This window comes from Callospermophilus lateralis, chromosome 10, assembly GCF_048772815.1.
Source record: "Callospermophilus lateralis isolate mCalLat2 chromosome 10, mCalLat2.hap1, whole genome shotgun sequence".
Classification (NCBI taxonomy): Eukaryota; Metazoa; Chordata; class Mammalia; order Rodentia; family Sciuridae; genus Callospermophilus; species Callospermophilus lateralis.
In genome coordinates, this window is record NC_135314.1 from 92,358,100 (window position 1) to 92,383,441 (window position 25,342).

Consider the following 25,342-nt stretch of genomic DNA (forward strand, 5'->3'; position numbering starts at 1 on the left):
GAAGATGGATCTTGGAGAACGGCACTGAATTGCCATAAGCTTTAACCAGTGAATTCTATTGTAGTTGCTGTTCCAGATGTCACATCATTGCTTGAATAAATCAGCCAAATACCTATGATGCCTATTATGCAGCTATTAGCAAATGCTTCTTCTCCATCCTTATCCATAAAGCCCACCAGAATCAGTTTGCTTTCAGCTGGGAAAGCCAGCTACATACAATTTCACTGTCTAACTTCAGGGGTACCTCAAATCTCTGGGGCTAGGGATGCAGCTCAGTAGTAGCTAAGTGGAATGCCTGCTTAGCTTGTGTAAAGTCCTGGGTGGGTTCAATTCCCAGCACATCACACACACACTCGCACAAGAAAACAACTCTCCATCTCTAGGTCCTAATCTAGTTTACGGGGATCTTGACTGCTTTTCCCTTTCACAACATATCACACTGGTGCATTGCCTTAAGGACCTCATGCTTATAGGCCTAGTGAGTGAGAAATTGCAACTACTCCAGAATATTGGTAAGATATTTGTGTATCAGAGGGTGGGAAATAAATCCAACTAAAATTTAAGGGGCTTCCACCTCAGTGAAATTTCTAGAGATCCCAAGGTGTGGATTCCCCTTCTAAGGTGAAGGATACAATGTTGGAACTGGCTCTTCCTATAACTGAGAAAGAGGCACAAGGCACAGTGAGCCCTCTCAGATTGTGAAATAATATTTTTCTCATTCCGGTGTGTTAGTTTGACCTATTTATCAAGTAACCTGAAAAACTACTAGTATTTTTTTTTTAAGTGGGACACAGAAAAAAAGAAAAAAAATGAAGGAAAAAAAAAAAAAACAAAGAGGCAATTCTATTACAGGTCTAGGCCACTGTAAAAGTTGCTATTCCACTTAGGCCACACAATCCAGCAGATTTGATGGTGCCTGAAGTTTCAGTAGCAGATAGGGATACTATTTAGAAACTTTAGCAGGTCCCCTACCAAACTGAAGTAAAGTCTTGCCTTCATCTGCAGGTAATAACTCTCTTTTACAAATAGCTCTTGCTATTGGGCCTTAATAAAACTGAACATTTGACCACATGCCACCAAGTTACCATGCAACCTAAACTGCCTCTCTTTAACTAAGAATTATCTGACTCTCAAAACTATAAAGTCAGGCATGAACAGCAACACTCCATCATCAAATATAAGTGGTATATATGTGATGAAGCCTGAGCAACCCTGAACTCATAGTAAGTTACATGGATGGCCCAGTATCCACGGTCCCCATTCCTGCCATACTTCTTTCTCCCAGTCTGCAGTACTTCATGGGGATTTCTCTATAGTCTGTTGAGAGAGGAAGAGAATTCTAGGACCTGGTTTACAGGTGATTCTCCATGTTGTGGACACTTTCTGAAAATGGATATTTGGGACACTACAGCCTCTCTTGGGGACATCCCTGAAGGACAATGGTGAAGGAAAATCTTCCCAGTGGGCAGTTGACTTTCTTGGAAGAAGAAATAAATGGTCACCTTATGTAATTACATACCAATACATGGGTTATAACCAAAGGTCTGTATGGTCAGGGACTTGGAAGGACCATGATTAGAAAATTAGTGACAAAAATTGGGAGAAGAGATATATAAAAATTCTCTGAATGAGCAAAAGATGCAAAAATATTTTTTCCTAGGTGAATGATTACCAAAGAGTAACAAACTTAAGCAGAGAACTTTAATAATCAAGTGGATAGTATCACCTATTCTATAAATAACTACTTTTCTTCTCAGTCACCTGTCAGCATCCAATGGACTTATGAATAAAATTGCCAAACCCTCCCCCGCTTTTTTTTTTTTTTTCATACAGCACAGCTCAGCAACAGGGACTTCCATTCACCAAGGTTAACCTGTCCATGACTACTGGTTAGTGTCCAAGCTGCCAACAGAGTCTGAGTCCCTGATATGGCACTATTCTATGGGTTGATCAGACAGGTTTGTACTGACAGGTTGATTACATTGGACAATTTCCATTAGACAGGGCAGCATTATGTCCTTTTTTGGAACAGACAGCCTAAATATTTGTCTTCCTTGTATTCAGAAGTTCTACCAAAGCTTCTATCTCATCCCCATGTCTCTCTCCACAGTCATTGTGTTCCACATAGCATTGTTTCTGATTAAGTAACTTCACAAAGGAGTGGAGCAATGGGCCAGTGCTCATAAAATTCACTGGTCTAACCATGTTCCCACCATTCTGAAGCTGAATAATAGAATAGCCTGTTAACAGCCAGGCACTGTGGCACATACCTATAATCCCAGCAATTTAGAAGGCTGAGACAGGATAGTAAGTTTGGGGCCAACCTTGGCAACTTAGTGAAACCCTGTCTCAAAATAAATAAAATGAAAAGGGCTGGGAATATAGCTTAGTGGTAGAGTGCCCCTGGGTTCAATCCCTGGTAGCAGAAAGGTGGCAATAACTTGCAGGGCTGGGCAAGGTTCTCCTACCTGGGCCATGTTTGCTCTGAATCAGAGGTTCAGAGCAATATATATGCTATATATATATATTGCAATATATAGTGCGATTTCTGCTATAACCAGAAATCACAGCTCTAGGAATCAAGAGGTAGAAATGGGAGTGGCATCACTCACCATTACTGCTAGTGATCCAATAGCAAAAGTTTTGCTTTTTATTCCTATGACTATATCAGCTAGCCTAGAAGTCTTAGTTCTAGAGAGAGGAATATTTCCAACAGAAGATACAACTGAAGATTTTCAACAGAATGTTTCCAACAGAAGATTCCACTGAACTGGAACTTAGGACTGCCACTGAGACACTGGGTGCCTGATGCCGCTGAAACAACAGAGTGCTATACTGTTGGCTAGGGTGGTGGATCCTCATTACCAAAGGGAAATGGCATTAGTACTCCACTACAGAAGGAAGAACATGTCTGGAATTCAGGATATTGGTTAGGGCATCTCTTCTTATTACTTCATTCTGTGATTAAAAAACCAATGGGAAATGACATCTATTCAGACAAGACTAAAAACGTTCCATACATTTCAAGGATGAAGGTTTGAGTCATCCCACCAGGTGAAGAACCATGACCAGCTGTGGTATTTAAAGAAAATCTAGATCTACAAAATGGATACGAGAAGAAGTTAGTTACAAATATCAGCTACAGTCACGTGGTCAATTACAGAACAATCATATTTGTCTTCAGTATTTGCTCATTTTGTATGAATACATGTATATAAGCACAGAGATATCATGCAAACATGTTTTCTTTCATTTAATTCTTGTATTATGAGATGTTGCTACTACAGTTTAGATCTTGAATGTCCCCTAAAAGACCATGTATTAAAACTTTAATCCTCAAGATAACACTATTTGGAGATGGCAGCACCTTAAGGAAGTGGTTTAGTGAGAGGTCCTTGGGTGATTAAGGGTGTGCCCTTGAAGGGTATTATGGAATGCACTCTTTCCTTTTTTTTTTTGCTTCCTGACCATGAGATGAGCAATTCTCTATAATGTACTCTCAACCACTGCCATCTAGCAACCCCACCAGTGGCCAAAAGCAATAGGTCTGCCTAATCTTGAACTGGAACCTTAAAAACAATAAGTCAAAAATAATTTTTCTCTTTATAAAAGTTATCTATCTCAGGTATTTCAATATAATAACACAAAGCTAACAAAGATGTGTTATGAACTCAAGACATCTATAAACACACATTTTGACCAACTCAAGAAGCCTCTTTATATCCTGTAATTTTCTTTTATTGTTTTACTTAGTTACACATGAGAGTACAGTGATCTTGACATGTCATACATTTGAATCAGATGGGATATAATTTCTCATTTTTCTGAGTATACAGGTTGCAGAATCACATTGGTCATGCAGTCACATATATACACACAGTAATAATAATGTCTGTTTCATTCTGCTGTAATTTTCTACCTCCAACTTGGAAACTTTCTGGTGACACTCTTCGTATGTATTCTTACTATAATCCTATGATTTTGACATTACCAGTAGTGAATTCCAAAATTCACCAAGGAAAATTTAAAATCATAAGGCTGTAAATGGGACTTCTAAATATTAAACAATGTTTAAGAGGAATTCCTTAAAAAGGATAAATACCAATTGCTCAGTGACCAAGTTTTTCTGATTCACATCTAGGGCTCAAAACAAACAGCAATCTAAAAATGGTCTCAAAATAACCAAAATAGTTTATTCAAACCCAAGACACCTGAAATATTTTATATGAATTATTCTGACTCCCCAGAGCCATACCTTCACCGTCAATTCACATTTCTAGTGCTCCTTATTGCTTCTTTCCTTGACTTCCTTAACAAGTTATTTTTTCCATGGGGTCAATCAACATCTATGCTGAAGAGCAACTGCAGGCTTAGCTAAATTAGTTGATATATTGTCAGATCCTATTGGGGAATCACCTTTAAATCTTGCTCTTATCATTTCAAATTATATCTGGATATGGATATATATATGTGTGTGTGTATATAATTATACATAATGACTTTTCACCGCTGCAGAGTACTCCATCTATGGGTAGACACCATTTTATTGACCCAATAACCTATTAATGAACATCAGTTTCCAATGTTTTGCTACCACCATAATGCAGCAATGAAGGCTTGCATAAGTCATTTTGTATTTTTGTCAGCATATTTTAGAGGAAAAAGTTAGTACATGTGGCATTACTAGGTCAAAGGACAACTGTATATATAAATTTTGATAGACCTAACTAAATTCCCCTCCATACGGGGTTGTAGTCATTTTATATTAACACTAGAAATGTGTGAGAGTCCATTTTTACCCAGCAGAAATATTGTTAAACATTTAAATTCCAGATAATGATGCATTTAAACTGCTACGTTTGTATCATTTTAGTGAACTTTCTAAGTTTCATTATCCTGTACTTTTAAAGGGTCACCTTTTGTTTGTGTGTGTAAACCATCTATTTGTATCTTATGGCAATTTTTCTATTGGAGTCTTTTGGAGATTCATTCTTAATCTCCATATATTCCACATATCCTCTAAATTCTTTGTTTTATGCATTAAAATTTTTCTTCCAGTATGTTTTTTAAAAATGTGTTGACTTTATGCTTGCCTTTAAGTTGCAAGTTTTCATCCATTTTAGAAAACATTGAGGTAGTATCTCTTCAAATACTGCTTTTACTCTCTCCCATGATTTCAATTTCTGTCTCCTGATATTTTCTTAGAGAACATTGAATAACACATTCCATTTTTTACCTCTTAAACACTTTTCATACTTTTCAATGTTGACTGTGAGACCTTCTGTTAATTTTCTCAAATTTATTAGATCACTAGTTTCTCCTCAGTTGTGCTTCTATTTTTATATCTAGAAGGTGATTCTATTTCTTTATCAAATCAAGCTTTCAAAAAAAATCATCCTGGCCTATGAGTTCTTTCTAATACACATATGCAATTGTCTTTTTGATTGATACACTATTTCAGTTCATGGAGTACAGATTCTATTTGCTTCATCTGTTTCCTCTCCTTATACTTCTCCATTTCTCTTTTGCTTTTAAATGAATTAGATTAAGCCAGATTTTCCCTATCTTTTTATTTAAAAAGACTGTCTCATGCTCTAAGCCATTTCTGATGGTTGGGTCACATTTTTATTAAAGGTTTAGAATATAGATTATTAATGCATAAACATACCATAGTCTTCTACAACTCCAAGGCTGCATTCTCCATAACATTTTATGGTCCCAAAGTACCATCTCCTATGTCTGCAACAAAATGAGTTAGGGATCAACTTTCTAGCACTTTAAAGCCCACATCTTCAATTCCTTCTGCTAATTTTTTGGTATCAGTCTGCACTTATCATCTGGTTTCAATTTCTAAATCTCTCATACCCGAGGAGGAAGTCGGCATTGTTTCTTTTTTTCTTTTTATTTTTTTGAGTAACAGAGATTGAACCCAGAGCTTCACACATGCTAGGCAAGTGTTCTACTACACAGCTATTTTGAGACAGAGTCTCCCTATATGCCCAGGGTAGCCTTGAACTTGTGATTTTCCTGCCTCCACCTCCCAAAGAGGTGGGATTACAGGCATGTGCCACCATACCTGGTTCTGTATTGTTCTTTTAACCTTGGTAATTGCCGCAGTCTGGCTGGGCACAAATCACGAGCCACTCAAGAGGAACAAACTTTATTTCTGAACTCCACCAGCACACTCCACACACATTCCCCAGGAACTCTCCCGAATGCCACGCAGCTCCTCCAGGAACCACCAACCGGAAATCCCTCCTCCAGCACTTCCCCAACCAATGCGAACTCTTCAGGAATCCCTGCGAGAGCTCAACCGGAACTCAACGGGAACTTTGTGAGAACTCAAAAGTCATCATCTTAATGGCTCACTGGCATCACCTCTCAACCACTACTTCTGGCAAAAATGCCGTGCATCATCCCAACTCGGCTGTGGCCCTCAACAGGTAATATACATATAATATACATTACATATTATATATAATATAATATGCATATTATATATCATATATTATATATATTTTGATTATATTTCATAAAGAAATGCTTGCTGTTTCAGTCGAGTAGTTAGGTAATGAAAGCCAGAAGGAATCCTTTAAAATTACCTGCTCTGTCTTACCAGAGCACAGACAATACTTTTTCAACTTCATGCCTTATCTCTTGGCATTTCTTCTCTCTGGGAACACACTCACACCACATTGAGGGAAAAATCACACCTCTACCTCTAACAAACTGGTAAAGATTATGCTTTCTGCCCCCCAAAAATGCATATATACAAATCAACAAAAAAACTTCCATAAAATATAGAATTCAATACTCTCAGTCCATAATGTAGATTTCATATTAAAAACTTCCATCCTACAGATAACACAGTATACAAAAATGTTCAATATATTAATGCAAGGAATAAGCCAAAACCAAAACAGAGCATGATGAGACATTCATACCTAGTATATGAAAATTTGATGGAAGGAATTAAGACATGAGACATAAAATGCATTAGGTTTTAAGTTATTTATTTACAAAGTTCTACTTATATAACTACTTTTAAAATACAGCCCAAAAAAGGTCATTTATTAATCTCTGAAGTGATACATGCATGGCATAGAAAAAAATCTATATGGTCAATTAAACTATTAAAGTAGATAATTAAAAACTGTTAAGTAACTATAAAATCTTTTCAGTAATCCTTAAACAGGTAGGGATGATTAAAAAAATACTACTGTGAATGATAACATGACTTTGAAAAATATTTTACAAAAGTAAATTTCCAATTTTACATTTAATTATAAGATCACAATAAGTTGACCATACATATATCTATTCATTCCACAAGAGATTAATAAAACTGATGGCAACTTTAGAATTATTGCATCAAGAGCATAACAATCTTTACAATGGTTTTCTCCTTTGAAATTAAAGTCAATACAGTATCAAACTAAATCAATATTTGCTAATGGCTAAAAATTACCAAAAATATATTGTCTCCGAAACAGCTACAAGTGTATCCAATATCTTGCTTTTGCAAAATATACAAAGTTTTTAAATCTTTCTGTCCTTATCTCAATTTGCAAGCACATTTTGAAACACTCTTCTTTAAATGGTATACTTATTAATAAATGCAAATCATGCTAGATCTTGAAAATGTTTAAGAAAATATACTGTAAAAAACAGCAGTTAAATACATTAAATGGTGCATGTGAAACAAGGTTGCACTATTTAATCAGGAATATATGCAGATTTTTATTCATTAAGTATTGTACTATCATTTAATCTCCGAACAAATTGAGATACATAAATATGTACTTCCATAAACTCATTCACAGATACTATACAAACACATTCACAAGTAACACCTACAATAAAATTTAATTACTGTTTCAGTGATAACATGAATAACTTAAATTATTGGTCTTCGGATAAGAAATATAAGCAAAGAGATAAATTACATCAAAATCAATATAATTTTTTACATGAATTAACTTTAAACAGAAGAGGTAAACTTTAGTCTTTCGAGAAGAAAATCAAATGGAATAGTTTAGTGTTAGTTTTCTTCTTTTCAGCTTTTACCAAGGGCTAAATACAAGTACCATAAGTCAGTTTCTTATTTGAATATGAATTTCCATATTTCTTAAGGTTTTTTTTTTTTTTTAAGTTTCATATCAAGTGAGTTGTAGATCTACTTAGAGTATGACTTCTTCTTTCAAAGAAGGAAGGAAGGCTGACAAGAGAGGGAGATGGGATACCCTGTAAGACAAAACAAATACTTTAAATTTTTGTTTAAAAAATTCGGCATGATTATCATGCCTGTCATTTTTACATTATACAAATTATTTAAAGAATAGTTAAATGACATTTGACAATTCTAAGCCCTTTAAATAAAAGAACTTAAAAATTAAGAGAGTGAACCTCTTTTAGCATTCTGAAACTAAATGAATATTAACTCAACTAGAATGGACATTGGCTTACTGCTAGTAGTGACAATCAAATTTTCTTCTGTGAGATATTAATGACTCAGTGTTACAGATTATGAAAGAAAAAGTTATAAACTGATCAAGTTTAGTGGTTTCTTCTTAATTCATTAAGCAAAACTGGGAAGGGCGAAATCACCTCATGGGAAATAATTTTCTAAAATTAAAAGTCATATAATCCTATCTGTTATTATATGTGAAATTCGTGTGTGTGTGTGTGTGTGTGTGTGTGTGTGTGTGTTTAATTTTGCTCCATATGAAAACTGAGCAAAACAGTAGTGCTTCTGGATAACAGTGATTAGAAGTTGCTAGCTATCTAAATTCTGTTTCAGAGGCCAAAGTTAAATATTATCAGAATTTTTAACTATAATAAAGAAATATGCATATAAACAAGAATATAAAAACCCAAGAGTGGGTGTAAATCAGATTAGAGCCACAGGAGGTGGCACATGCCTGTAATCCCAGAAATTTGGAAGGCTAACACAGGAAGATCACAAATTTGAGTCCAGCCTGAGTAAATTAGTGAGACCTTGTCTCAAAATAAAAAACAAATGGGCTTGGGGTTTAGCTTAGTGGTTGAATGTTCCTGGGTTTGATCCCCAGTACATACGTACATATAAGTACGTGTGTAAGTATGTATGTATGTACACACACAGTTTCATTTAACATATAAATAGCTAACTAAACTTATTATAGTCAACAAGGTAGCTAGTTATAAATTCTTAGCAAAGTAGTAAAAAAAAATTTTTTTCGAAGAACTAAGTTAGTTTTTCTCTGGTGGAACTTTTATGATGACATATTAAAAATATGAATTTTATATAAATGCCAAATATTTAAGATTAAGAATCAGATTTAGAGTAGAAATCTACATTTTATAACATTTTCTTAAAAGAATATTGTCCTAAATAAAATTTCCAGTGGATCTTAAATATTCTGTACAGAACAGTAAATTACTTTGTAAAACTGTTTTTATTTGGCAATATGCAAAGAAACACTATTAAACCTATACTATTTTTAAACAAAGCAGTAATAAAGTTGTGAATTCAAAAATCCCAACCCACCCAATAAGTAATTCAGTGGAGAAAGAACACTCTCTCTCTTTTTTTCAGAATATAAATTTCAAATAGCTAATAAGCTCACATTAAACTTCACGAGGCTTGTTTCCATTATTGCTTGGCATATCTCCTAATTCTTCACAAATGTCAAAGATGACTTGGATAGGACTTTTTTTGAATTTTGAAAAATCAATATTTCCTTCTAGTATCTTTGAAAAACTAGCTCAGGAGGCAGAATGATGTATAGATCGAAACCAGGAGAATTGAGAGCGCCCACCAGTAGAGTTTGAGCGCTGAACATAAATATGCTTAGTAAATCCAATTATATTGCTTGTGGAAACAGAATGGTTTATCTGTTAGAACAGAAACAAGCAATTGAGAAGAGGACATGAAACTCTTAAAAATATCTTAATTTACTTAGGTATATACTGTCTATATAAAAGTATTATAACTATAAATAATTTCCTAAAGTCTTTCTATAAAATCTGCTTGCCTTCATTTGAAAGACAATAGTTAATAATAGTTATATAAATGCAGAAAATAAACAAAAGATAATACTTTGACCTTGAGAAAGCTTAAAATTTAATAAATGAATGTGTATCTGCATTATCAATTTAAATTAGCCAAATTACTTTGCATATATTTATATAATCAACTAAGTACAACTTGTCTCCTGCTGGTTAAGGTTAACCTTGAAGGAAAATCTGCATAAATATAAATTCAGCTGTAACTCTTTGTTGTGTTAACTAAAGACCTAAATAACTAGCTTTAAAAAATTTACTGAATATTATGTGCCTTACCTATATGAATTTTATATAATATAAAAGGTAATACACTTCTTAATCACTAGAGCACCCTCAATGTGCAGGTACTATTCTAAGCACTTAGTATATATTAACTCGTTTAATCCTTACAACCACTTTACATTCATTTTATGACAGTAAAACAGAGAGATCTTTAATAACTTGCCAAAAATCGTACGGCTAAAAAATATCAGAGCAAAGTTGAACACTTGGGTTCATGCTCTTAATCACCAACCAAATTGTGTCTCAACATATAATCATATCATATGTATAAGTTGTGACTTTATACATTGATATGTATAATTTGATTCTTATAATAACACTATGGGAGATAAGTACTGCTGACCTCCTTCCTCTCATCTATAAAAAGGCAGACAAAGAGAGAATAAGAAACTTTCTGAAGGACACATGGCTGAGAAGTGACAGTCATTTGCTTTTCTTTAACCTTAGATACTTAAGTTAATAATAACTGTACAAAGAAAGAACAGATATATTTGTACACTAAATTATATGTGTTAAAAATGCCTTTATTGAATAAATCTGACACTTGTGAATTTGGATTGTTCAGGGAATTATTTAAACATATACATACAAACTTAGAACCGGTATCATCCTCTAAAGTTCAGTTTGAGAGATTATTTTCTACTCATCAAAGAAACAGTAAAGGGAATAATACTCAGTCTCTGTAATTAGAACCCACATGCATAAACAACCATAGTATTTACATTAGTAAAATGACAATCCAGATTGAAACCTGCTTCTTTTTTTATGAATTTACAATAAATTTTAAAATAAATTTCAATCCCAGTTAACTTTCATATTGAATAAACTACACATTAAGTATGTGTCTAGTTTATTAAAATGCTAAAGAATTCTAAACCAACTCCATGAGTTAAGTCATTTAGCCCATTAAATCAGAAACACTTACTGCTAATGATGATGTGCTAGGCAGACGACTCACTCCATGTTTATCACTGCTGGGAGGACTTCTTCCCTCCACTGAGCTATGGGATGGCTTAAGAGCCATTCGTAGAGCTCTCTTTGGAGTTTTTGAAAAAGAAAATGCTCTTGTAACCTAAAATTAAAAAGTTACAATTAGTTAAGCCTATACAAATTTAAGGTATCTGATCAGAATGGGCATAAAGAAAACCAAATATACAATTTTCTACAAGTATTATGTGACAAAATTCTATACGGAATAAAGCAGTGAGAAAATGTAGGTGTAGATTATTCTATCTTACGTTTAGAAAACACTGAAATCCTATGCAAAAAGAGGGTGGGAGGCAAAAAGCAGTCTGGGAGTTAAGACACCTGGGATATGTCAGATTCTGTCACAGCCTTGTGAAATCTTTCATGTAAAACCATTTGAACCTCAATTTCTTTGTTGGAATAGTGATAGTTTCTTTTAATCATCATTTAACATGTAGAGACACAAAGATGGCACAAAGCCTATCCTTTACAGGGAAAGAAAACAAAACAATATTAAACTTACAAATGTAAGAGTAAGCTATCTGGTTGCATATTACCCTGGGAACCTTAAAATTCTAGTTCCACTTTTAAAAAGCCTTACTATCAATTACTCTGATAAGTCTTCAATAACTCTGATACGATAAGTTAGGAAGTCATCTTCATCATGAGAAGATTAAACACACTTCTAGAGTCACGACTAGATACTATATCCTCAGACTCAAGTCATTAGCCCTTTGCTGAAAAAACATCTGAGGCAATATTTAAGATGAATGAACACATATCTAGATCTAAAACACCAAGAGCACAATGCCACTGCAGCATAATTCATAGACATACCACTGTAACAAGAATGGAAGGGACACCAAGTTATTATAATTGCTCTGACAAAGAAGCTATGGAACCAAAACTATTATCTCAATTCTGTGGGTAATTTCTTAGAACCAAAGAATGGCTTTGTTGTATAGACTATCTTTATATACCAGTATTTATGATAATATTAGTTCAATATAACCTAAAAAAAATTTTAGAGATATGTCAAATAATTTCACTGAAACTCACCTTTTTTGAAGTCTTTTTTATTGCTCTAGATGCTCTACTCAATGTACTATCCATATCTTTTGTATTCATTTCAAAGGACTCAGGATCAGCAGTGTAAATAAGATTCTCCTGTTGAAAAATAATTATTACTTTAAAATTAAGGAAAAAACTGCTTCTAAAATCAAACATTTAAACACAAGTACACATATGCGGATATTTATAAATTGAGTCACCCAAGATTTGTAATGTGCTTGAAATAAGTTTTCCTTTGAAACACACTAATTTAAGGATATTTGCATAAAATAAGTATTCAGTAAATGAATAATTCACTGCAAGGACCACAATCAAAGCAATGAGAAAGAGATATCAATATAGAATCATACTAACAACCCTAAACTAACAACTTTAGAAAGTTTGCATTCTTAGTGTTTAAGTATGAACTCCACTACAAAACCAATAAAACCTTAATAAATTTTCAAATTAAGATTTCATCTTTCTTCTACTTTTCTCTTTCTTCTTCAATCTGCATATGGAATGAGAGGTTCTAAGCTTGTGATCAAGAACTCCTAGGGTCACAAGAGCAGAAAACAGGGAAATTGTGTGGAAAATTTTGAATGATCACGTGCAGGTGCATTTTTCTGAGGAGCGAGTTCATAGTTTGTATCACATTACCAAAGGAATCAAAGACCTCATATAAGCCAAGAGTCACTGATCAAAATTTACAAGTGAGATAACTAATCTGTAAGTCATTCAAAATCTTACTTGTTCAAACTGTTTTGGATTTCAGAGAAAACAAATTAAACAAGGTAGTTTTTGTATATTCCTACAAATAATTTTCACTTAAAATGTATAAATCTAGACTATGAATAGGCAAATTGCTTCACTACTCTAACACTGTAAGACTATGTCTTCAAACACATTCATTCTGTGGCTACAGAGAATTTTATAGAAAATTGTAGGGAAAATGTTTTTCTGAAAAATTTCACAGGTTAAATGTAGAAAATGTTGTATCTAATTTATAGTATTCATAAGGCTAAAACAATTCACAGAAACATTTTGAAATTAAATATTAAGCCTTTTAATATACACCAAGTGTTAAATTTTATACTCCATAATTATAATTGCCCACTCTGGCTTTCCACCACTGACAGTCACATAAATGGCCTTAACTTTGATAAAGCTTCTCTAATTTCTTCATTAGAACAACCAAACCTGCTCTTCCTGCTCAAGACCCTCTTTTTCCCACTTGATCTGTTTATTAAATGATTCTTGGGCTTATCTAATCCCAATTAAGTAACAGTATTTAAAATTACCAGTATCTTTTAAAAAGTAATGTTACTAATTAATTACTAAATAATGTGACTTAAGGCACAAATTTAAAATAGAATAATATATATCACTCAACTCTACTAATCAATTACTATTTACCATTTAGTATTATTTCTCATAGATATTTTCCTACCTACATAAAAATGTTTTTATAACAAAATTGGGATCATTTTATTTAGTTTTGTATCTTATGTCTTTCAATTAGTTGTGCGCTGCATTTTCAAGTCATTAAATACTCATAAGAATTATTCTTAACACACAGCTGACAAGTCTCTTCTGATTATACCATTTTCTAAGCTAGAAAATTAGAAGTAGATAAGCAGAAAAATAAACATTTTTAAATTCTTGATGTATAAATTGCTTTCCAAAACAGATATACTGTTACAATATCCACACTGGCAGATTAGGAAAGGGTCTATTTTACCTCATAAGCCCTGAGTAACTTCCTTAAAAAAAAAAAAAAAAAAAGCAACGTGGTTTGCAAAACAATTTGATAGCCAGGCACAGTGGTGCACGCCTCTAATCCCTGCAATTTAGGTTGAAGCAGAAGGACTACAAATATATATATTTCCTGGGCTACTTGGCAAGACTCTGCCCCAAAATAGATCAGTGGCAGAGCACCCCTGTGTGTGTATGTGTGTGTGTGTGTTTACTGGGGATTAAACCCAGTAAACACACACACACAATCAACAGATTGCTTTCTTAAACTATGTTGCTTTATGTTACTAGCTAGCGAGGTATATTTTCTAACTTTTAAAACTGTGTTTATAAATTGTCTATTTATACACTTTGACCATTTTTCTAATGAAATACCAGTGCTTTGGTATTTAATTATGAAATAAGCTTTTAAGAAAGGAAATAATTGGCCAGCTTTGTCACTATTTCCCCCAATATTTATTTTGTCTGATTTTATATTCCTAATTACTTAATTTTTTATATTTTAATTGTTCATTATTCACTGTTTTAAAAGATTTAATTTTGACAAAATTCATGTTTGATGCCATAGTTAGTTTATATAATTGTTACATTCCCGATTATTTTAACATAAGGAACAATATAGATGTTATTTCTAGTCTTATAAAGCTTCTATGCTGAACAAGCATTTCCTTACTTAAAGAGCTAATATGCACTACCTACATTTTCTATGTTTTTGAAATGGTTTGGGCTTTTTGCATTTAACTCTTGTATTTATCTACAACTAATGTGTATAAGTGTTGTCAGCGTTAAAAACTTTAATTAAGGTTCTACATTTATAATACAATAAATGTCTTATATTTTAAGGCCATCTATTCCTTCTCTTATTTAATCTACAAATTTCTGAAACTGAGCAGTAATGTTGATTAGTTTAACTTAAAAAAAGTATAATTTAATGTCTCACAAAGAAATTACTGTTTTCTAAATTTTCTTAGGTATCATTGCTTTTTCTTTAAAAACCACCTTTGGAATTATTCTGTAAAATTCTAAAATGTCCCTGTAGGATTTTATGGACATGGCAATAAATTTGTAAATTAATTAAAGACAACTTGACATGTTTGTAGTAGTCAGTATTGCCATTCAGGAATATCAGAGGTGTCTCAGTATTATATCACGTGTTTCTTATGAGACCATTTGTAGTTATTTCATGTCAAATTTTATTGGAAGACAGATCTTTATTTTCTAAACTTTCTAAATGGTGACTACTAGCACAAAGGAAAACCACTGATAAGTATATATTTACATATTCCTTGGCTACTTTATTAAATTATGCTTAAAATCCTGATAGTTTTCAAGGTTTTAATCATCTTCACAATAATTTGTAAAATAACTGAATAGGAAGACTGAACAGGAAGCTAAGGCAGACAGTTCCCAATCCAAGACAAGCCTAAGCAACTTAGAGAGAACCTGTCTCAAAATAAAAATAAAAAAGGATGGATATGTAACTAAGTAGTTGAGTGTCCTTAGGTTCAATCCCCAGTACCAGAAAAACAAAATTTAAAAAAATATATATATTTCCTACAGGTCATAATAAAGGGATCATGTTTCCTTTATTGCTATACATATGGCACCATAAAGTAATCAGAGCTGTAAGGTCATGTGCTGCTTTAACAATAAGCATACATTCTGAGAAATGAATCTTTAGGGAATTCCATCATACAAACATCAGTGTACCGGAAACAATGTAAGATGGCTGCAGTGTCACCATAAGGCTATATATCTTTTATTTATCTATCTATTTTTTTATTTATTTTTTGAAATGGGATCTTGCTACATTGCTAACTTGTAGACTCAAAAGATCATCCTGTCTTAGCATCATGGAGCCACACCTGGCCCTAGATTCTTTATTTGCTGTTGTTGCAGGGCTGGGATGTAACCTAGAGCCTCAAGAATACTAGGCAAGTACCCTACCATTGAGCCACATACCAGTCCCACTAGAATGCTCATAAAATATAGAAACACACTCAGAAAAAAAAGAATGTTTTGACATTTAAATACATTTTCCATCATCGCTTTATTTGTAAACTACAAAGTAATTTGCCAATGCTTATTTTAATTATGACATTTTAAAAATTGAAAGCTAAAAAATCCAATGGAATTGGTTGGGGGGTGGAAATTAGAAACAATATGGGAACTCATTTATTAAAAGTGATTGGTTAAAATATATATATCAAAGATCCAGGACACACACAGGCCCTAGGCTCAATCCTTAGTCAAAAAAAAAAAAAGAGAGAGAGAAAGACTGCCAAAGAAACAGAAAATAAGGTGGGCACAGTGGTACGTGTCTATAGTGCCAGCAGCTCCAGAGGCTGAGGCAGGAGATTGCCAAGTTCAAGGCCAGACTCAGAAACTTAGCAAAGCCCTAAGCAACATAATGAGATCCTGTCTCAAAAATAAATAAATAAAAATAAAAAAGGTCTGCTAGGAAAGTAGGTTCAGTGGTAAAGTACTCCCCTGTTCAATCCTAAGTACTGAGAAAGAGAGAGAGAGAAACTTACAAATAGCCAAAATATCCTATTTATGATATTATTCTACGGAAAACTGCCTGACAATTAATATAATTAATGCTCAAAAGAGGCTTTATGTTCATGCTTGACACTTCTGGAAAGAAAGACTATCAAAAGGTATGTCTGTGAAAAGAAAGACTAGAGGGACAGGGGTTATGAGACATTTTATTGCAGTTTACCATTATTTATTTGACTTTTCTCTTATGTGCAAATATTATTTTAAAATATAGAGTAAACTCAGCATGAACATAAAGCCAAATCTAGCATATTAAATTAACTCCTCAAATAAAATATTTAGATGCAAAATGTATCAAAGTATATGTAATGAAACCAACTCCAATATGCTCAGTATTTGGTATAACACTCTTTACAATTGAAGGTCTCTGAAATTTAAAATTCTAGAAGTTGCTTCTAAAGAAAAAAATTATTACCAAGTTCATTCTCAGTTTTTTCTATTATTTTTACTAAGCATAGAATAATCACCTCTAAACCAAACAGGGAACAAATGGCTTCACCTTTTCTTTAAATGAACAAATAAACTGTTACTGATTTGATATAGAGGGCTGTGGGTCTAGAATGACTGAAAGGGTTAACATCTAGATAGTTCACTAGTGGCTGAAATGACAATATGGCCCTTTTCAAAAATGTAAAGATGAAGTATTTCCTTTCTTTCTCTTTGTGTGCATACACACAACAAAGGTAAGTCAGGCAAGAGTTCAATGGGGGAAACTTATCAGCAGTCTTGGGCTTCTTTCTGTTACTTTCTTTCTCATTAATAATTCCCATTCTCTCTTCTAAAAGTCCTTTCTATATTTTAATCTCTTCCTCTAAATTTCTAAAATAAAAATAAAATTTATAGTAGAGCCAAAACTCATTTTTCATAACACACTAAATAAAATTCTGAAAACAATTTGATTTATTAAAAGTATGTTTAGCATTAATGAAATTTTGGAAAGGCGGGATTTTTTCAATCAGCTCCAAATTCACATTTACCTAAGACTAGTTCTAAAGAAAGACTAGCTGAGTTTAAGATTAGAAAGAAGAACTTAATCTTTCCCATTGAAATACATAGTATCTTTCAAGAGAAATGGAGCCTCTGCTACAGATCTTATACTATTCGTGGGTGTTAAATTACAGAAAATTTTCTAGCATTTCTAAGGTAATGATCCAACTTAGAGGTGAGTTATCAGATTCTTTTCCTCTCCCTGCTTTCTTTAAGCTCTCCTTTCCCATTAGTCTTCAAATTTCCAAATGCTTAAGAAACAACAACCAAAAACTACTCTCTTCTATCCCCTTCTTTACTTAACCTGTACCTCAGGGTTTCCTCAAACTCTATAATCATGTTTATAGCTTAGAGCTTTGATTTGGTCTAATTAAGGTAATAGTAATAATAGATATATAGTAACCATTTACTATAAATTGAGCATCCCAAATCCAAAAATATAAAATGCTTTACCCCACATCCTCGCCAGTACTTACTGTTGTTTGTATTCAGAATAGATGCCATTCTGATTTGCATTTCTCTAATTGCTAGCAAAGATGAACATTTTTTCATATATTTGTTGACTGACTGTATATCATCTTCTGAGAAGTGTCTGTTCAGGTCTTTGGCCCATTTATTGATTGGGTTATTTGTTTTTTGGGTGCTTAGCTTCTTGAGTTCTTTATATACACAGAGATTAGTGCTCTATCTGATGTGTGAGGGGTAAAAATTTACTCCCAAGATGTAGACTCTCTATTCATCCCACAGATTGTTTCTTTGGCTGAGAAGAAACTTTTTAGTTTGATTCCATTCCATTTATGGATTCTTGATTTTAATTCTTGTGCTATAGGAGTCTTATTAAGGAAGTTGAGGCCTTGCAGCCAATATGGAAAGCAGTATGGAGATTCCTTGAAAAATTGGGAATGGAACAACCATTTGACCCAGCTGTCCCTCTCCTTGGTCTATACACAAAGGACTTAAAATACTACAGGGACAAAGCCACATCAATGTATATAGCAGCACAATTCTGGAACCCACCTAGATGCCCTTCAGTAGATGAATGGATAAAAAAAAAAAAAATGTGGCACTTATACACAATAGAATATTACTCAGCAATAAAAGAGAATAAAATCATGGCATTTGCAGGTAAATGGATGGAGTTGGAGGAAATAATGTTAAGTGAAATTAGCCAATCCCAGAAAACCAAATGCTGAATGTTTTCTCTGATATAAGGAGGCTGATTCATAGTGGAGTAGAGAGAGGGAGTATGGAAGGAACAGATGAACTCTAGACAGGGCAGAGGGGTAGGAGGGGAAGAGAGGAGGCATGGGGTTAGAAATGATGGTGGAATGTGATGGTCATCATTATCCAAAGTACATGTATGAAGACATGAATTGCTGTGAATATACATTGTATACAACCAGAGATATGAAAAATTGTGTTCTATATGTGTAATATGAATTGTAATGCATTTCGCTGTCATATATAAATTTTAAAAAATTAATAAAAATAAAATGCTCCAAGATTCAAAAATTTTTTTGAACACTGATGTAACACTATAATTGGAAAATTTCACACCTACTCTCATGTGACAGGTCACAGTTAAAATGTAGGTGCACTAAAAGTATTGTATGACGTTACCTTCACACTGTGTATACAGTACATATGAAAAAATAAATGAATTTCATGTCACATCCCCAACATATCTCATATGTGTGTGCAATATTAAAAAAAAAAACTAAAAAATTACAAAATCTGAAATACTTGTGGTCCCAAGCATTTCAAACCCAAGGAAGTTACTTGTAGACTAATCAAATGGGAAAGAGGGTAACACTGCTTACATTCATCTATTAATAAAATTATACTTTAGATATTAGAGTTAGAAATCTGAAATGACCTTACAAAGATACCACCTGATGGCAGGTAATATTTTTAAACTTCAGAATATGAAGCATGCAATTAAAGATCACATGTTGACAAGAGATAATAAACACATACTTAAATATTCTGAGAGATAATAATTTTAAGAAGCTTTAAATTCTGAAATAACAGAATATGCAACATCATATCTATGGGAGGAAACACTATCAAGAAAGTTTGACCAAGAGTAAGGAAGCCCAGATTTTATACTAATCTCTACTTTTATACTTAAAGGTCACTGTTCTTGGCCTTAGTTTCACATTAAAAAAATAATAAGTTTTCTGGGGCTGAGATTGTGGCTCAGCAGTAGAGTGCTCGTCTACCACCTGCGAGGCCCTTTGAGGTTTGATCCTTGGCACCACATAAAATTAAATAAACAAAATTAAGGTATTGTGTCCAACTACTTCTAAAAAATAAATATTAAAAAAAATTAGTTTTCTTTCAGCCTAGAAGTACTAATTCTTAAGTCATTTACGAAGGGTCATCACAAATGAAAATATCATGAAATATATTTATAGAATTAAAAAACTATACTTATAATTATCAAGCAAGCTTCCATTAGTTAGGATACCAAGAAATACATAATAGGAAGACAAAACCTACCGATTCAAAGTATGAGAGATTTCAATATATTTTACATGTATATGTCTTTTGTATTTATATATTTATAAACATTACCTCTTCAACATGGCAAAACGTTGTTAAAACACTGACTCAGGACTTTTTAAAAATTTTACTACGTGGAAAATTTTAAATGCAGGAAAGGGAAGACACCATATATCTGAATTTACAAACAAAATTCTAAGAAAAATTGCAACAGATTGGATTAATTTTGTAGGATAAGAATATATAAATCAGAACATAGTTAAATGTTTGCTGCCATCTTGTGGAAAATTATATTTTATGAAATTTTTCATTTGCTACTTATATTTCAGTTCTAATATTATTAGCCATATTGTGTCTTTAACTTTACATTTTACCATTAAGGTTATAAATTTGGAAAAGACTACATAGGCCATCAAGTCTCACATCCTGACAATGCAGAAGTCATTTCTACAGTGAGTAATTACTATACTGTGAAGAAATCCATTTTATAGGCAGATACCTATAACTAAATTTAAAAATTCTTCCTTATAAGAGATACTTTTAATCTTTAAGCTGTTTTCAGTCAGGCATGGTGGAACACACCTGTAATCTCAGTGACTTCAGAAACTGAGATACGAGAATGGCAAATTTAAGGGCATCAGCAATTTAGTGAGGTCCTAAGCAACCTTGTGAAGGCCTGTCTCAATATAAAAAATAAAATACAGGGCTGGGGATGCAGCTCTGTGGTAAAGCACCTCATAGTTCAATCCATTCCTAGTACAAAAAAAAAAAAAAAAAGAAAAGAAAAGAAAAAGAAAACTCTACTTTTTCTATGACCAAACACATTCTTGATCCATAAAATTTTTTTAAAAACCAAAAACCTAAACACTTTGGTGGGAAATTTTTTTAATCAAGAATTGTCTATTTTATAAACTACATTCTAATAAATGTTTTTCAAAGTCAGATTTAACTATGATAAAATGTTTTATTCCCACAAGCATGTCCAGGAAAATCTCAATTACAGTACTATTCTACTGAAAAGGATAATCTATTATATGATTACATTCTATTCACTCTATGTTATTGATACAAAGAGTTAAGAGCTCTATCTCTATTATATGTCTATGTTATACATGGAGAACATTTCAAATTATCCTTAAGAGAATTGACTGAAATTTTATCCAAGATCTATTATAGGCTACTAGATTTCTGGCCGATCATTTAACTTCAATATTTTGATTTCCTCATCTATCTTTACTTTAATTTGTATGCTACAAAGATAATTATATCTTCATGATGGTATTTGATTTTAAGAGGTGATGTGAGAAAAATGGACTGTTCACTTGTCCTGACAGGAAAAGCAACATGCTACAACCCTTTATTGCTTTCAATAAAATAAAATAAAATACTGCTGTTACTAATCACTACAATAGAACAAAATGTTCTCTTCTTTCTATTGGTTGAGCAAATTCTTAATCCAAAAATCTGAAATTCAACATATTTCATTAATAAAACAATGTAGCACTCAAAATTTTTTGAATTTCAAGCATTTTGGATTACAGATTTTCATGGTAGGTGTGGGGCCACCTCACTCGCCCAGACTCAAGTTTTGACCTGCATCAAGTCCAGCCTTGAAACAGGCCCAGAACAGTCCTCATCCAGCCTATGCAGGTTTCTGTGGCTATGAGACTCAGATATAAGCAATTTAGCATCAGCATGAGTGACCACAGGACTGTCTCCAACACCAACTCCTGAGCATAGCTATGGCCAGGCCAATACTCACAGATGAAGCCTCTGGACTTGCTCTGGCACTAGCAGAAACCTGAGCACTGGAGGGACAGATTCATTTTTGGCTTATTAGTTGCAGAATGGGACTGGGTACATGCCAGAGACTATGCATGTACTTAGTAGCACTATGGGACTCAGGTACAGTGCAGGCATGGTGACCAAGTTACTGCCTTTACCAACATTACAGCAATCTTGGGCAACAGAGCATGAAACAAACCTCCATTTGCTGAGAGAAGGGCAGAGTACTTAGCACACGAATACCTTGGAGCTTTGTGCTGAGCTGGTGTACTGGGCAGATCCTAACAGCACTAATCCCCAGGCCTTTGCCCAAGCAGAGTCTCTGAAAAACTCCCAGTACCAGAGGTGGCTCCAGTTTGTCAGACTTCTATTCTAGCCAGCATCACCTGTGTCTGCTTGAAGCAATCTTGGGCCTTACTTGGGCCAAGTCCACCCAGCAGTAGGTATCCCATCGTTGTGAGCCTTGCTCCTATTCCATTGCTTTGCTGATTATGGTGGGCTTTGGGCTCAGAGTGTGACATGTTTCAAAGCGAGGCAGAATCCTGTAGTATCCAACCACAGGACAGTGGATAAAGCATCTTGACCTATCACAGTCTGAGAGAGAGACTTAAAGGGATGGAGTACCCTTTGTTAGTACTCATTTCACACTGAACAACAAACCAAGTGCAGATTTGGGACAAGCTTGGACTTGGATAGCCCTCTCGTATTGAAACAATGACAATACACCAATAGTGACTGATGATTAACGTGGACTTAGGGGTGCCATCTAGTGCTGAAATAGAAGTAGCTACAGTCTCAGAGAACATAACTAGTTTGCCTTAAATTTCTAATCAGGCATGAAGCTAAAATACAAAGAGTGGAAGAAATGCTGATCTTTCAATGCCTAGATGATTTTACACACCAAGGACCAAGAGCTTTCAGGAAATCATGACCTCACCTTACAGTTGAAATAACACACCAGAAACTGACTAGATAGCAACCAGTATGGATGAACTCTCCAAAAGTTCAAAAGAAAATTTTAAAAAATTTTGCTTCTGGGGATTGAACCCAGGGACACTTTACCACTGAGCCATATCCCCAGTCCTTTTTATTTTGAGATAGGGCCTCACTAAGTTGCTGAAACTGGCCTTGAACTTGTGATCCTCTGCCTTAGCCTCCCGACTCACTGGGATTACAGTCATGTGCCACAGTACTTAGTTCTAATAGAAAACATAAAATGGCTGTTTTAAGGAAATTCATCAAGCTTTAAGGGAAAGAAAATGAGAGGAAAAATTCAATACTCTCAGAGATACTTTCAGAGAGAGAGAGGCATTTCTTAAAAATTAAACCAAACAATTCTTAAGCTGAAAAACATACTAAGCAAAATTAAAAACATGATCAAAGATATAAATCAGGAAAGATCAAACAAAAAAGAAACAGCTCAAAAACAGGCTAAGTGAAAACATACAGAGGAGAAAAATAATAAGGAAAGAAGAGGAATGAAAAAACACTGCAGGAACTTTGGGGCCGCCTTAAAAGAGCAAATATTCAGTTCATGGATTTCAGAAAGCCCAAGGGGTAGAAAGCTTATTTAAAGAAATAAAAGGAAAAAACTTTTCCAAATCTAGAGAAAAATACAAATATCCAAGTATAAGAAGGTCAAAGATCACATTTTACTCAACCAAGTCTAGCCCAAGACATACCATATTCAAACTTTCAAAGGTGAAAAAGATTCTAAGGCTTCAAGAGAAATGAAAAACAAATTGCATAAGCGTGTCCTAGTTTGACAGAAAGCTGACTTCTCAGCAGAAGCCTTACATGCCACAATAGTGGCATGAGATTTTCAAAGTAGGGAAGGAAGGAGGGGCGGGAGAAGGGGGGAAAAGGAGGAAAGAGGAGGAAAAAAAGGGGGAGGGGAAGGGAGAAAAGGGAAAGGAGGGGAGAAAGGAAAAAACCCCAACAAAACAAAAACCCTGCCATCAAAGAACACTGTAGCCAGCAAAGCTATCCTTAAGAAATGAAAAGTTAATACAGACATCCCAAATAAATAAAAGCTGAGGGAATGTATCTCTGCCATACCTGTCCTATTAGAAATTCTTAAAGAGTTCTTCGAACAAAAAGAAAAAGACATTAATAATAAGATGAAAACATGAGAAGGCATAAAACTCACTGGTAAGAGTAACTATAGAGACAAATGCAGAAAGCTCTAATATGTATACATGTTTTGTAAAGCACTGTTATCTTTAGTATGAAGACTAAAAAATAAAACAAAAACAATAACTACATTTATGCGTTAAAGAAATAGGCAATACAGAAAGATGTAAAATAGGACATCCAAACTTCAAAATGTGGTGAGGAATCAAGTGCAAGTGAAGTTTTTTATTAGTGTATTTTCTCTTTTTCTTTTTGTGTCTCTTTATACTCATGTGAAGCTGCTGTCCTTTCAAAATATCCTGTTACAATCAAAAGATTTTTTTTTTTGTAAGTCTCCTGGTAACCATAAAGCAAATATTTGTAATAGACTGCCCCAAAATAATAAGCAATGAATCAAGATGCACTACTAGAGTATCACTGTATCATTTAACACAAGGACTATAATAGAGTGAGAAAGGAAGTACAATAAAATTAGAAAACAAATAACAAAATGACTATAATAAGACCTTGCCTTTCGATAATTCCTTTAAACATAAACAGATTAAATTATCAACTAAAGGCATAGAGTGATAGAATGGAAGATTACAGGGTATGTTACAAATCCCAAAAACCTCACCACATCAAGAGCCATAGGAGTTAGGCAGCTATGAGGACCTGTCTGTAAGCTAGGGACTCAAAGAATGTTTCACATGCCTAAACTTTCAAAAATCTTTTCTAAAACAACTTATTAAACTAGTTTTTCTGCATACACACAAACTAAAACTCTTCAATACTCAATTTAATTAACAAGTCATTAGAAATATACAAATTCAGTGTGAATGCATTGCCATGGAGTTTAAATTTTCATTATAACACAGGTTAAAGAACTTACAGCATCTGCTTTACAAATGGTGTTGGCTACATGTCGACATAGCATCTTTAACCAGTTTTCTTTTGGAAGTTCATCTGATGTCATCTGGAAACTTAGCAGCACATTTGCCTGCTCTGTCGGTGGTCTCACAAGCAAGGCAAAAGCATTATGGCAATCTAGGGTTCCAGAATAATCATAAACATTGTTATTCCTTGCAGAGTGTCCTTGGAGCACCAAAATTCCAATACAATTATTTCTTCTCCACCCTCCCTGTCCCCTTTTTTTCAAATGAACAATAAAAAATCATGAGTTCAAAGAAAGTCTATTTGAAGATATACAGAATATCACCATACTAAGTTGAAGCAAAGAAAGAATTATAATAGTAATAGCATACCATGTAAAGACCAACAATAACTTAATAAC

General features: G+C 33.7%; 1 protein-coding gene across 18 annotated transcripts in view; it reads right to left on the reverse strand.

Annotated features, from left to right (window-relative positions):
• Positions 1-8,154: 8,154 nt before the first annotated feature.
• Positions 8,155-25,342, reverse strand: part of Ect2 (epithelial cell transforming 2) — a 75,159-nt gene continuing 57,971 nt past the window's right edge. For 13 of the 18 annotated variants that reach the window (XM_076867313.2, XM_076867316.2, XM_076867307.2 and 10 more), the window contains 4 exons: positions 24,941-25,095; positions 12,355-12,462; positions 11,255-11,401; positions 8,155-8,244 (listed from right to left, as the gene is read on the reverse strand). In XM_076867313.2, the coding sequence (XP_076723428.2) occupies positions 8,155-8,244; positions 11,255-11,401; positions 12,355-12,462; positions 24,941-25,095 (500 nt within the window). Of the gene's footprint in view, positions 8,245-9,747; positions 9,877-11,254; positions 11,402-12,354; positions 12,463-24,940; positions 25,096-25,342 lie in introns of those variants that run through there. The other 5 variants (XM_076867305.2, XM_076867309.2, XM_076867304.2 and 2 more) reach the window with 3 other exon arrangements.